Source organism: Saimiri boliviensis, chromosome 1 (genome assembly GCF_048565385.1).
Source record: "Saimiri boliviensis isolate mSaiBol1 chromosome 1, mSaiBol1.pri, whole genome shotgun sequence".
NCBI classification, from domain to species: Eukaryota; Metazoa; Chordata; class Mammalia; order Primates; family Cebidae; genus Saimiri; species Saimiri boliviensis.
This window is the reverse complement of record NC_133449.1, coordinates 23,177,968-23,192,684: the sequence shown is the minus strand read 5'-3', so window position 1 is coordinate 23,192,684 and position 14,717 is coordinate 23,177,968. Positions and strand designations below refer to the sequence as shown.

At 54.8% G+C, this 14,717-nt stretch overlaps 1 protein-coding gene across 4 annotated transcripts in view; it reads right to left on the bottom strand.

Moving 5' to 3' along the window:
- Positions 1-14,717, bottom strand: part of KLHL29 (kelch like family member 29) — a 332,691-nt gene that overhangs the window by 5,382 nt on the left and 312,592 nt on the right. For all 4 annotated transcript variants that reach the window (XM_039462530.2, XM_074394613.1, XM_074394622.1 and 1 more), the window contains 7 exons: positions 12,906-13,108; positions 10,943-11,202; positions 8,726-8,924; positions 8,415-8,597; positions 8,035-8,215; positions 1,540-1,733; positions 1,070-1,214 (listed from right to left, as the gene is read on the bottom strand). In XM_039462530.2, coding sequence (XP_039318464.1) covers positions 1,070-1,214; positions 1,540-1,733; positions 8,035-8,215; positions 8,415-8,597; positions 8,726-8,924; positions 10,943-11,202; positions 12,906-13,108 — 1,365 coding nt within the window. The remainder of the gene's footprint in view (positions 1-1,069; positions 1,215-1,539; positions 1,734-8,034; positions 8,216-8,414; positions 8,598-8,725; positions 8,925-10,942; positions 11,203-12,905; positions 13,109-14,717) is intronic.

Sequence of the window (14,717 nt, the reverse complement as noted above, 5' to 3'; positions counted from 1 at the left end):
CCAGACCCTGAAGCTTCCAGTCTTCTCTCTTAATTCCATGCCACCTGGGGCCCTCATATTATCCTTCTGTGGTGTACCTATGCCCTGATTCCCTTGCAAGACCCAGCTTAACTCTCCATTTGCCATTAAGTCTTTCCCATTTCTTTCTCTCTCTCTCTCTCTTTCTTTCTTTTTTTGAGACAGAGTTTCGCTCTTGTTGCCTATACTGGAGTGCAATGGCATGATCTCACTGCAACCTCCGCCTCCTGGGTTCAAGCGATTCTCCTGCCTCAGCCTCCTGAGTAGCCGGGATTACAGGCGTGTGCCACCATGCCCAGCTAATTTTTTTAGTTTTAGTAGAGACGAGGTTTCACCATGTTGGCCGGCTGGTCTCAAACTCCTTATCTCAAGTGATCCACCGCATCGGCCTCTCAAAGTGCTGGGATTACAGGTGTGAGCCACTGTACCTGGCCGTGGGGCCCCTTCTTATTCTGTTCCTCTTAGACCAGGAAAGGATGAGGCTGGAGGAGCAGGAACTGGTATCTCACTGCCACAGGGCCAGGAGGCCTGGAAACTGAGCTGCACTTGGCCCTCTACCTTCTCTTCCTGCAGAGGCAGGTGTGTGTGTGCTTTTTCCAGTCAGCCTTTTGAGACTTGTCACTGTGCAGCTGAGCCCCGAGCACAGCTCCCAAGGCCATCAGGATCATTCATGCCTTCACTTGTCTCAGTAGGGTATCACACAGCTCTGGCCTGGCACTGCCTTCCATCTGTGATAGGGCAGTTGGTTCTGGGGAAAGCTGACCTCACCTCACTGAGAGCAGAGTAGCCTTGATGCCTTCGGGAAATGCTTCATTTCTGCTGGAGCAGGGGTCAGCTGGAGTCCTGGAGTTGGGCTCCTGGGCCAGAGGCTGCTGTGGGCTGCTCTGGGTGCTCTACCCTACTGGTCTGGGCTAACACCCACTCCTGTGATTGGAGGGGGAAGGCCACTGCTCTGGGTCTGGAGATCACTGAATGGCGGGAAATCGCTGTGGTCACACCCCTCCTCCCGCTCCTCCGTCCCAGCCCTAGTCAAGGTGCCGCGGCCTCTCACCTGCAGAACTGGCGAGAGTGGTTCATGTTTGGGCCCGCCTTAATGTTTCCTTTCTCAGGGTCGTAGATGGTGGTGGCTCTGGCATAAGCCCCTCCCAGGATGAAAACGAAGCCATTGAGGGTGACAGCGGGGGCATACTTGTTGTCTGTGAGGAGAGCAGAGCAGGCAGGTCACGGCGTCTTGTCTCGGACTTCCCTCTCCTTTTCTTTCCCAGCAGACCCTCCAGGGAAGGAAGCTGGAAAGACTTCTAAGAAGGGAGGGACTGGCCTGAGGACAGGCCTGGGACCTAGGGGAACCTGGAGCCTTGACTCACTCGCCCTTCTCCAGACACGTGAGCTGGGGGCTCAGCAACTCCTGCCCCCCTCCAGAGCTGCTGGGCTTAGCCTGACTTCTGGGGATGGGATACTGAACAAATAAGCAAGGCAGGGGTGCGACCCTGGCCCTCGGCTGAGGACACCGCCGGTTCTCACCAATCATTGGGGACTCGATGAAGCTCCATGTGTTGGTCTGAGGAACGTAAGACTGGAGGACGCCCGCAGCTCGGCCTGCCTCATTCACCCCACCGAACACATAGATCTTTCCGCCGCACACTGTGGCTGCGGCAGAGTGCACTGCCTTGGGCAGAGGGGCCACTGCCTCCCATTGGTTGGTGATGGTGTCGTACCTGCAGGAGAGGCGAAAAAGAGCCAGGGTCAAGATAGACCTTGTGCAGGGCAGAGGCCACAGCAAGAGCAGCACACTACCATCTGGTCCTCGCCCTCAGCATGGCCAGCATAGCCTGAGATCACACAGCGGGTGGCACTGTCATGAGACACTAAGGCCTCCTAGGGTCTGGTCCAGACTAGCCCTCAGCCCTCCTCTGGAACGTCAGTGGGCTCTTTCTGCCTGTGGCAGCCTCTGTGCAGAATTCCTGTCTCCCTTCCTTTGCTCATGCGGTGCTCCCCTCTCTCTCCGGCTCAATCTTGCCCTTGCATTTGGCAATGCTGGACTGAACATCTGCTTTATAGCCAGGCCCTGGGCTGCAAACTGGAGAAATGCACTGGATGAAGAACCATTCCTGCCCTCGAGGAGGTTATGACCGCATGGGAAATGCAGCCAAAGAGAACACACAAAGAACAATTACACGCAGGATGCTGGGTAGGCTGAAGGCGAGAAACCCAAGCTGCACACGGTGGGGGCACCAGAAGCTCCAGTAGGTGCCGATACTCAGGCTGGGCCGTGAAGGGTGAATAGGCCACTAGCTAGGTGGGTGGGAAGCGGGAATGAGCGGGCACAGGTGCAGGGAGGACAGTGGCAAAGGTGGCATTTTGGGAGAATTTAGAACAAAGACAGTCCCCAGCTTAATGATTTTTCCAGTTTATGATGGTGCGAAATGATTGGCGTTTTCATATAATGTGTAGTGTTCAATAAAGTACATGAGATAGTTGACATTTTATTATAAAACAGGCTTTGTGTTAGATGCTTTTGCCCAACTGTAGGCTAATGTAAGTGTTCAGAATATGTTTAAGATAAGCCGGGTAAACCATGATGTTCAGTAGGGCGGGCATATTAAATGCATTTCTGACTTAGAATATTTTCAACGTATAATGAGTTCATCAGGACATAATCCCATTGTCTATCAAGGTGCTTCTGTAGTATGGAATGGCCGGAAGTGGGGGGTAGTTAAAAAGGGCCATGTGTGTCAAGCTAATGGAGTTGGGCTTTATCTGGAGTGCAGAATAAAGTGGGGAAGCCCTGAAGGTTGGTTTGTTTGAGACAGGGCCTTCCTTTGTTGTCCAGGCTAGAATGCAGTGGCATGATCACGGCTTATTGCAACCTTGATCTTCTAGGCTTAAACAATTCTCCCCCCTTAGCCTCCTGAGTAGCTGGGACTACAGGTGTGTACCATCATGCCTGGCTAATTTTTCGATTTTTCCTAGAGATGAAGTCTCCCTGTGTTGCCCAGGCTGGTCTTGAACCTCTGAGCTTAAGCAATCCTCCCACCTTGGCCTCCTAAAGTGCTGGGATTACAGGTGTGAGCCGCAGCGCCTGGCTGCCCTAAAGGTTTTAAGCAGGGAAATAATGTGAATGAATTTGGCCTCTGGAGAGATCACTGTGTCTGCAGGGTGGGTATGTCCCGGAGTGAGGAGGTCAGAAGCAGGGAGACTAGTTAGGTGAGTCTAGTCTGCACAAGAAACTTGGAGAGACGCAACAGTGGCTTGGACCAAGGAATGATAAGAGTGTGAGGACGTGGGAGCAGAGGAGGTGGAATGGGTGTGTTTGCTCATTGATGAGATGCTGGCGCTAAGGGAAATAGTTGCCAAGGATGGCCCAGGGTCTGGCTTGGGAGTCTGGCTGGTGGTGACACTACTGGTGGTGACACTACTGGTGGGATGGGGAGGTTGGGGGAGGAGGGCGATTTCCGTTTTTTTTCACAGGAAGTTTAAAGTATTTGTGGGCAACAGATAGGGGATGTGCAGCAGAGAGTCACATATTTGGGTGTGGATGAAATAGTCAGCTGTGCGATCTCTGGCACAGCTGGAAATGGAAGCTCAGGAACATGCCGGGGAGATGTGTACTGCGTGGGGGCTAAGGACAAACTGGGGACACGTGGCCTTTAAGAGGGGAGCTGAGAGGCATCCTTGGAGGGCAGCCAGGGTCCCAACAGCGAGTGAGTGGCTTGTGTCACTGAAGGCGAGGGCTTCAAGGATGGAGGATGGAATCTCCAGCAGGTCACTGCTCTATAGTCAAGGGCACTTCAATTAAAACAAGAGGTGCAGAAGCCAATTATGTCCGTGGAGACCGCAGGTGTATGTAGACTTCTTTTGGAAGAAACTTAGCTGTGAAGTGGCACAGAGGGTAGGGCCTAGAAAAGAATCTAGGGCTGAGAAGGGGCAATGGAATGCTGATGAATGTTTAACAACCAGTTCTCTAGGGGAAAAGTCATGGTTTGTAGCATTTGCTGATTTCTGCGATGTCACTCCTCCCATTTGGCTGATTTCAAGCTGCCATTGGGTTGTTGCTGAACGTGGAGTTGGGAAGAGTTGCGCTGTGGCTACCATTCTCCGGAATCTCCTCCCTGGAGAGATGTGATGGGCATATACAACCTCAGGGCCCAAGAGAGCACTAAAAATTAGGAAGTGGTGACTTTTGAGCATGGATTACCTTTGTTTTTAATACTGTGTATATAATTTAATTTTTAATAATTAAAAATTGTTAAATTTTTGTGTTAACAACTGGCTTACAGAAACTTTAACATCTGTACAAATTTTCAAATCTGTAATTTTAACATTCAGATCTCACAAGCCAGCACACAATGGGTTTTGTTTTAATTTTGGAGGGGAATGTTTAATTGTGTTTACATGCTGATAGGAAGTAGTCCAACTGGATAAGGAAAGATTAAATGTATATGAAAGAGAGGGGAGAGCTGATGATGGAAGGCTTCCAGGAAGTGGGTCAATGGAATCCAAAGTGTGGAGGGAACATGGAGTCCATTTGTACAGGAGAGAGGAAGGCAAAGATGGCGTGAGTGTAGCCATATGTGTGGGATGGCAGGAAGGCAAGTACGTTCTTGACTGATGGCTCCATTTTGTCTGTGAAGCAGGAGTCAGAGTTGACCAAAGTCGTGGGGCGTCTGTAGGGTCAGATCTCTGAGGAGAGAGGTCAAGATGGGAAGTAATTGCTCCTGAGAGTGGGAGAAACTGCTGATGAGGGAAACCCAGAAGGACTGCCTCGCAGCGGGAAGGGCCTGGGAAAGGATGGGCCTTCCCTTCTTGTGTGGTGGGGCCCGTGTGTTGTTGGGAGAGAGTTCCTCCATCAGCATTCAGTCCCCAGGGCTGGGCGCAGATGGTTGAGTGGAGCAGATGTGCCGATGTGGGGTGCAGGACCAAGCAGCAGAGGAAGAGGATGAAATGACAGAACATGAGTTCCAGGCAGGACAGCGGAGAGGGACAACAGGAGGCAGCCGTGGGAAAAGCAGACTTGGGGCTCAGCAGCCTGGCTGGGTTACTGGGATATTTGAGGTCTTCTTCACAGGACAGCTGGAGTATTGGTCTTCAGTGTTTCTGTCGGTTCCTCGGGGGCTGCTCTCCTAACTCCAGTTGCCTCCACGCTTACTCAGGCCCTCCCAGTGGGGAACACATCTACCGCTCAACGCACTGCTCACTGTGAGTGCCTGAACGCAAAGTGAGGTCTGGGCACCGCGTGCTGTGCTGCCAGGGTTGGGTCTGTCCCCACCATATCTTCCCTAGGAAGCACATGGGGTCCGCTTGCTTTCTGTGAGCCTCCTTGGGGCACAAGCCATAACTGGGTCACAGCTCAGAGCCCCAGGAAGCTGGCCTTCCCCAGGCCGTGCCTCTGCCTCCCGGTGAGGGTGATGTGACATTCAGTTCTGTGCTTGGATTTGAGAAGAAGCTGGAATGTCTTAAAGGGCAGTAGCGGGCTGATTCAATTAAGCCCCAGATGAATAATGTGTGGCTTACATGCAATGGAGTAAGTGTCTTTTTGGACAGTGTCAGAAGTTCAGATATCTGTTTTTTAAGCCAATGTGGCGGGGATCCAAAGAGCTCCTGCAGAAGGAGCTGGGAGACAGTGGAAGATTATGTGGCTGTTAGTCCTCAGTCTTTCAGTATGATGGCACATCGCACCAAATGTGAATTTCCTGAGAGTTTGTTATTCCAGGTGGCTGATTGCCAAGCCATGAGCCCTCCCCTCAGCTCAATCTGTCAGCTTCCTGCTTGGGAAGGATATGCTAATGACATGCAAATGACCCCGCCGAGTGAGGCACTCTGCTATCATTTATCCAGTAACCACAGCTACTGCAATATATTGCTGTAAAATATTAGATCCAGTTATTTATATAATGATATGATACAGGTTTGTCTATTGCACTGTTGTCTTAATCTATAATTATATGATCTTGCTCTATTCCTGTAATACCGTAATGTAATATAATTATAATGCACCATATATCTCATTCATTATCAATATAATAGCCATTTGTACCATTAGCGCTTCCTGGGGAACAAAGAACCCTCGTGTCTGTCCCCATTACCCTGACCTTCCTGTCACCCTGAATTCTCATCATTGCCACTGTGTGGCAGAGATAGCAACTTACCCGAAGGGGGTCCAGCTATGCTTCTTGGAAAGTAGTGGGTCTTCCTTCCCCTGCACCCTCCAACCCACTTGCATGCACACTGCCCAGGGGTCTTCAAGCCTGTATCCTGTCCCTACAAGGACAGCTGGCAGAGTCTGGTGGGCTGAGGAAGGGCTCAGGGCCCCTCAGGCTACCCTTTCGTCCTGGACTGCTCCTTCATCTCTTGGGTTCCTAGGGTGGTCTCGCTTACACTGTGCCCACGCTGCCCTTTCACAGCCAGAAGGAGGGCCTAGCCCCCCAGGAAAGGCCCATCCATGCAACCCCTGGGTCTTGGAAAACAGCCCCAGGACCCTGGAAGGGCGGAGCTTGTCTCGCTGCTTAGTCGGTGCATTTGATCCTTGAACAAATCCCTATATTTATCAACAAGCATAAGTTTGCAAAATGAGTAATCAGTGTCTTAGGAGATTAAAAATAGCTGACAAAAGTAAGACAGAATGATGGATCTAGCTCAGTTTACTCCTACAGAGAAAATGTCTCCTTTTTCATGTGGTTATCGGATGACAAATGATTGGAAGCAGATGCTTCCAGAATGCTTGGGGCATGCACAGCTGGGCAGTGGGTCACACTGAAGGCCGCCAGTACCAGGGCCAACCCAGGCCCAGGAACAGTGCTAAGATCTTCATCATCACGCGGGAATGCCCATGATTGCCAGATCAATATGACAATTAAATGTTGTTACTGAGCCATCTCTGGGCTCCACTTGGGGGAGTTAAAAGCCCACAATGAGTGTTCAGAGCCTGTCTCACTCTGCAACCATCTTTGCTGTAACATTTGTCAAGTGTCCAATTAGCCACCAAGGGGGAAAAAAATACAAATTGAGGGGTATGTGTGGCTTCACAGGCAACATGATGTCCCATGGGAATATGTGCTTTCTGGTGGCACATGGCAGCGGGGGGCGGGAGTGGGCTCAGGTGAAAGAGGGGCTCTGGCGATCTTAGCTGCCTCCCCTGGGCTGTGCTTTGAGGCAGGTCAGCCTGATGGGTTACCCTCCAGGCACTAGTTTCTCCAAAAACAGGACTAAGCCCCTTTCTGCTGCCTGAGGACGCTTCCTGAGCACTTCCCCTACGTCCGTTCTCTGCATGAACGGTCTCCCTGGCTCAAGGGAAAAGGAATTGTGTTCTCACCCAGAAGCAGCCTCTTCAGCCCATGCCCCTCATGCCTGTCTCTGACCCTCCACGATGGCCTCGGGAGGAAGCCAGCCTGGGACTCCCAGCCAACAGCAGGTTGACGCACGTGGTCCTTTGGCTTATTTTTTCTTCTGGAAAGTTCTAGAGGGTTGGCAAGCATTTTCTCCCTAAATTGCTTAGTTTGTGTGCAGTGGCCCTTCCCTGTATGATGAACAGATGTCCTGGTGTGTGTGGCTGGAGGGAGGAAGGGAGCTCCCTGGCGAGGTACCCCCCCTTGGCAGGACAAGGATGCCCTGCTGCCGGCACGACCCGCATTTTAAACATTGCTTCCAGCTTTTCACAAGACCCCAGCAGTCTCTGGGCTGGTACTCACGGTGCAGGGTGTTCCCTGACTGCCTGGCCAGGAGGGTCTGGCTACTCCCAGGCATCCTGCAACTGGATCTTGGGCCTCCGGCTTGTCTGACACCTAAATGGGTGTCAGGACGGAAGCACCCCATCTCCCATCTCAGCGACTACAAAGGTAACACAGATGCCATCTCACCTGCTTCTACCCCACACCCTGGTGCCCCCGGTGCTGTGACTGAAGAGCCTAGGATGACTGCCCTTATGAATGGTCCAGGGTCTGCTCCATCGCCACTGAGTGGGTGTCGTCTGTTCTTGGCGCACGTAAGAGCATGCCCCTGTCCTGAACATGGCCTCGTTACCTCTCCACATGGTCCACGTTGCCTGCCACGCCGAGTCCTCCGAGGGTGTAAATCTTCCCATCATAGACGAGGCTGTTGTGCCGACAGCGGGGCATTGTCATTCTGGAGACGAGGTTCCAGTTATCGAGCAGGGACATGTAGCACCAGACATCGGCCAGCGTCACCCCTGATTCCATCCCACCTGGAGGCAGTGTGGGAGGCAGAGAGAGCGGGCAGGGTGAGGAGGAGCCCAGGGTCAGCAGGCACAGCCCCAGGGGCAGAGAAGGCCTTCACCTGCAAAGCTGACACTAATGGGCTGTGGCCTTCCTCAGCCCTGAGGTGGGGAGCAGGCCCCTTGGGATCCCCATGCCCTGTCCTGCCCCAGCGCTGGGGGGCCTCACCTGAGAGGTAGATGTTGTCCCCGGCACTCACTACACTGAAGAACTCGCGGTCGTAGAAAGGCAGCGAGGCCAAGGGGTACCATTTGTTGTTCTGCGGGTTCCAGCAGGTGACAGCCACCAGCGAGCGCTGGGTCATCCCCACCATCTGACGGCCCCCAACCAAGACGATGACCTCAGCCACACCTGCAGGGACACAGATGGGCGTCCTTGGGACACACCCTAAGACTGTCAGCATCTGTGCCTGGCACCTCGCTGGGACCACTGAGCCCAGGACACTGCTTCTGGGAGGTTGGGAGTGTGCCCTTCCATACCTGCGGAGAGGCGCGGCCGGGTGCGGGGAGTCTGCATCTCCTGGCGAGCATGAGGCAGCATATGGTAGCGTTTGGCCTCGTTCACCAGGTCCCGGCAGGCTTCTGATGACTTGATCAGCTCTTCATTGTCAACCACGTTGAGCAGGTAGCTGGGGTGGATGAAGGGGAGGCGGACCACAGCCAGGAGCTCAGCCGCATACTGCAGGGTTAAGGGGACAGGGAATCTTCTTAGACTAGCAAGAGGGAGCCACCTTCTGGAAGGAAAGAAACGGTGTGGGGCTGCACAAGAACAGAGAATTCCAGGCTGTGTCGGGTTTGGGAGTGTAGCTGCTCTGCTCTGCCAGCCTAGACAGAGGTAACGGGAGGTCAGGTCAGCTGGAGGTGTGGAGGGGAAGGCGGGGAGCGTAGGGGTTGGGAGGGGAGGCTGGCAGCCTGCAGCCAGCCCTGTGGCAGATCAGAGCACTGGGGTTGGGGGCAGGGGGTTAAAATGAGGAAGAAACAATTATTAAAGAGCTATGAGTGTGGCAGGGACCCAGGAACAGGTGGGAGGACCCAGGAAAGCTTCACGGAGATGGTGATTGTGAAGCTTGCAAGTCCCAGCCGTGGGAGCCGGTGTCTCCCCAGCACCAACAACTCTTTCAGTGGTGCTCCATGTCCCATGGCCTGAAACTGTCAGTCACCCTGCACAGAGGAGGTTTCGCAGGCTCACTTGACTCTCGCCCCTAGCAAACTCTGCTCATCACTCTACTTTCATTTCATCCCATGAGTAAGTGGCAACCAGCGGAGGCCAGGCATGAAGCTCATCGCTGGGGGTGCAAAGGCCAGTGCGACCTGGTCTCTGATGTCAAGGGGTACACAGTTTAATGGGAGGGGATCTGCTACCAAAAATGCACGGGGGGCAAGAGGAGGGTCCAGTGAGGGCTTGTAGTGGGTGCAGGAGTAAGAGGTTTTGCTTGCAGAGGGAATGGCATCTGGATGGGGTATGCAAATGGGCAGACTTCTGCCAGGCACAGGGTGGAGGGGAGGGCAGACATTTGAAGCCCATGTAGAGGTTTTGGAGCGTGACAGAGAATGGACTTGTATGGGGTTTATTCTTATTAGATGCAACAGGATTTTGTTGAGGAGGCGTCTAGGGAGGCAGGGAGAAGTGAGGGGAGAGAGGCTGGGGAGACCCGGCCATGCTCAACAAGGACTGCGCAGTTTCCCCTGCCCAGTCGATGAGGCAACTGACAAGGGTTTGAGTGGAGGGATGAGATGTTCAGTGTGCTTTCAGAAAGACGGCTCAGGCTGGAGGGTGGAAAATGGATTTGGAAGGAGCAAGACAGAGGCAGGGAAACCACTTCAGAGACACTGCAGTCATCCTGGCGAGATGACGGTCTCAATGGGGAGAGGGAAGTCAATCCGCTTAAAGGGGAGGAAGGAGGCGGAAACGAGTGTGGTGTAGCCAAATGGCTGTGGAAGATGGGGGAGGAGGCTAGGCTTCAGTTTTGGGGAGCAGGCATGGTTGAACCAAGGAGCACAGGAAGAGGTGTAGGCTTTGGGCTTGGTGAATTAGGAGAATCCATGGACATCCTGTTGGAGAGGCCCAGAAGGCCACTGAGCAGAGGGTCTGGAGCACAGGAGAGGGTTCTGGGTCCGAGACACAGATCTGGGAGTCACAGAGAATTGTGGCAGTCACAGTTATTAGCTGCCCCATCGAACTTCCTACCTCTGAGAGTAAACCTTGCTTCCTCACCTGATCCGTCTGAGGACCCCTTTCTCTGGGCTCCGCGGCTGGGTCCAGGGCAGGAGCGCCCTCTGAAGCCTCACTTTACCCAAAACAGGACCTCACACCCTTCCGCTTCCTGAGTAAAGAGGTTTTCATTTGGCCCATGGGGGCTCCCTGTCCCCTCAACAACCAAAGCAGGGCAGGCTCCTCCTGCTGGGCTCGTGCTCCTGGGAGCACCAGAGTCCCCTGGCTCAGGCACCCACTTTTCCGTGCAGAGCGCGGGCGCTGCGGCTCTTGGCTGACTTGGATCTCCTTCGGGGTGGAATGCCAGCCCTCAGGGATCCTTTGGTTGACTGGCTTCTCATCTCTATGCCCTCCCTTCACCTCTCTGCTGCTCAGGGGGGAGCAGGACAAGCCTCCCACACCTCCCTTCATCCTTGCTGCAGATCCCACTGCCGCAGGGGGACCCCAAACCCAGAGAGAAGGGGTGGGGGTGGGCCAGGCCCCACCTGTGTGCGTGTCGCGGGGTCCTTCTTGATCCACTTGATGACCGTCTCGTACACCAGCTCCTCGGCCTTGGTGTTGAGGCTGTCGTTGGAGACGTAGGCGATGAAGTCGTCCTTGGAGATGCTGAGGATCTCCTCCTGGGCGGCCACCTCGGGGAAAATCTGCAGCGCGAAGGCCTTGGCCATGTGGTAGAGCTCGCTGCACTGCATGGCCTCAGCCATGGCCAGCACGCCCAGGCAGTTGCTGGCCGTCAGCTGCTTCTCTGGGGGCGAGAGCACAGGACCACTGACCCAAGGGCCCTGGAAGCAGTTGCCACCTGTTTCCATCGCTGCCACCCTGGATCCCTCTCTGAGCCCACATCCTAGGGACCCTGCCTCCAGCATCCAGAGTCCCTGCAGGTCCCCATCCTGCGTGTCTGGAGCCTTCGATCCTTCTCCCGGGTTCTCCCCTACCCCATCTTATGCTGACTTCGGGGGTCTGCCTCTGAGTGCACAGGTCCTGGCAGAAGGACTGAGACTGGGAGGCCTGAAGTGTGTGATCCCTGCTTGCAGCCTGGGCCTGGGCTGGGGTCAGGAGTCACACTGTTGCTGAGGTGGAGGGTGGTGCTGAGGCTTACAGCATCTTCCAGAAGGTGCCAGGCACGTCTGCGGCCCCAGACACCTTCGCTCGACTGTGTCAGTGGTAGCACACCTCACGCACCTCCCACCTTCTTGTACAGTCTTCTGCTGCACCCAATCGGACCCACTGGGCTCTAGGGTCCTCCTGGTCAGCTCTCCTGGGCTTAGTGGCTAGGTTCAGAGTGGGAGCCATCTCTGTAACCTGTTTACCCAGTACAGTCCCTCCCAGGGCCTCACACTCTTCCCCCTTCATGCTGGTGGTTCTTCCAGCCCAGATGTGTCTGGGTTCTTGGAGGCCCATCCGTGGGCAAGCCTAACTGCCGCCATGGCTCCCAGCACTTCCAGAATGCTCGGTGCTCCTCCGTCCTCACAGATCTGCCCATCTCTAGGCTGAGCTCTGGCTTTCTCTCTGCACTCCACAACCTAGTCCACTGGTTCTTTTTTTTTAGTTTTGAGATGGAGCCTCGCTCTGTCTCCCGGGGTTGGAGTGCAGTGGCACAATCCTGGCTCACTACAACCTCCACCTCCGGGGTTCAAGTGATTCTCTTGCCTCAGCCTCCTGAGTAGCTGGGACTACAGGCACGCATCACCATGTCCAGCTTATTTATATATTTTTAGTAGAGATGGGGTTTCCTCATGTTGGCCAGGCTGGTCTGAAACTCCTGACCTCAGGTGGTCCACCTGTCTCAGCCTCCCAAAGTGTTGGGATTACAGGTGTGAGCCACCGTGCCTGACCACCACTGGCTCTTTGGGGGCTTTCGTCTCTGTCCCTCCCTCACCTTGCTGTCACCCATGTGGGGGAGCATCAAGTCTAAAGAAGGCACGTTGTTTGGGTCAGGGACCCCCCCCCCCGGGAACTCCTGATAATCAGTCCCCATCCTGGGCAGCAGATCTGGGTACTCAAGGGACAGTTCAGATGTCCAGACCTGTGCAGACATCTGAGGCGGCCCGGGTATGAATAAAGTGAAGGGAAACCGAGTTTGATCTGCTTTGTTTGGGGTCTAGAGAACAGGGCTGTGAGGCCAGGGCCACGGCCTCTCCTCACAAGCAGAGCACATGCACAGGCCTCATGGTGCCATTTGTTCTCATGAGGCCTGGAGGGGCACAGTGAGACTCTTCCACCTACAGAGAAATGACATGGAGTCCCCTTCATTCCATGCCAGGGAAAGAGGGCCTTTGCATGTGGTTATCCGAATTACCCTCTTAAAATAGCCCTGCCAAACCTAGCCACACGAGAGGGAGCTTCGGCTGTGCACACACAGCCCTCCCCGCTCCGTGCTTGCTGTTTCGAGTTCTCCGTCCATTTGCACTCTTCCCCCCAAGTGACACACGTGGCCCCCAGGCTCACCGAGAAAGGACACGCAAACTTTGCAGAAGGTGTGGAACTGGAACTTGCTGGCCGCCTCCAGCAGGGTCTTGGCGTTGGCCGAGTCGATGACCAGGGAGCCGGTGTAGACAAACTCCAGCAGCAACTCCAGGACATCCGCCTGCAGGTTCGACAGGACCAGCTCCAGCTTCTCCCGGCCGCCCTGGCCGCTGTCTTGCATGGACCTAGGCAGAGACCAGGGCGTCCTTACCCGCCACCCCGCGGCCACCGTGCCGCTTCCTCACAGGGCTAGGTCTCCCTGCACACCTTGGTCACGCCCTTGGTTTTAGGACTCAAAGGACACAGCAATGACACACCTGAACCTAACGCTCTGACACGGGATCTGAAAGAGAAGTCTGACCAGAGACGCCCAAAAGAACAGAAAACCCTGCTTATCACTACTCGGCATGTCCATGCAAAAAAAGATGCAAATCAAAAAGCATGAGCTATGGATGGGGACGAGGACCAGGACTGGCCTCAAAGGGAAACAATACGGTTCCGCCCACTGCTGGCCCTGGCATCTCCACCAAAGCAGACCAACGCGTCCCAGCCTGGTCCCGCCTGCCTTGGGTGGCAGATTCTCCAAGGTGACCGAGGCTTGGGAGGCCCCCAACCGGCTGTGATCCTAGCCAATCCAGAGATATGCTCTGATCGCCCCAAGACTGAGGGCCCCAAGTTGCCCCAGAACCCCCTCCAACCCCACCTCTTACCAAAAACATATTGTTTCCTTTTAGGCATGGGAAGGAAGCCCTTCATGACATTGCTTTGAAACTGACAAGACGAGATAGACGGACAGAATGGTCAGAGCCGGGAGGAGGGGAGAGGAAACAACCAAGGACTTCCGCCACAGACAGCCAGCAGCCATGACCTGGGACCTGGCCCGGGGCGGGGCCCTCCTGCCACATGGAACACGGGGTCAGAGGTCAGAGTGGCCTGTGTGTAGAGTGTGCATCGGGCTTGGGAACTGGGGGGAGCAGGGGAGGGACACAAATATATCAATCTGTTTATATCTGGTGTCTACAGGAATACAAAACCATTGCAAAGGCTCCTAAGGCCTGGCAGCTGCCCCTAAAGCTGGACCTGGAAGGAAACAGATAAGATGAAGCAAGAGTGACACTGATACAGAAGTGACGGCAGGAGGAAAAACACCCGGCGCGTTGGGAGTCTGGAGGCGGTTTCTCAGGCCTCGGCTTGGCCGCCCCGTCCTGGCTGCTCCAACCAGCCCTGCTTCCTGCCCTGAGCCCAGGTCCTGCCTGGGGCTGGGCTCCGCCACATGTCTGGGAAAAGACCTCTGTGGTCCACTCACTCACTTCCGAGGAGGCCACAGGGCAAGATGCTTGTGACGGGTCCCTTGCATGCACCTGCGGCTGGCGGTGGGGCTGTCAAGATGTCCAGCAAGCAAGCAGCTGGCCGCAGAAAGGCCGGCTGCCAGATGGGTGGGGGGGTGAGTGGACGGAAAGAGCACGGGGCAGGGAGCTGGGGGGGGCTGGGTGCCCGGGCTCTGCCACCCACAAGTGGGCAGCATTGGCCTCCCGGGCCCTCAGCCTCCTCTTCTGCAAAACAAGAGGGTGGAACTAGATGAGGTCTGAATTCCCATGGAGATTTTATGTGACAGAGGCTGCAAAATGCCCTTCCCATGAGACTCTTCTCTACGTGGCAGTACGTGAAATTCCACCATTAGAGCGACATTCTCTCAGGTTAAGCACTGGCCTCCCAGGGCCTCTGAAGCACTGTCATGGCCAGGAAGAGGGTGGGTGGCACTGTGATCCGGCTGCCAAGCTGACATCCAGGCTC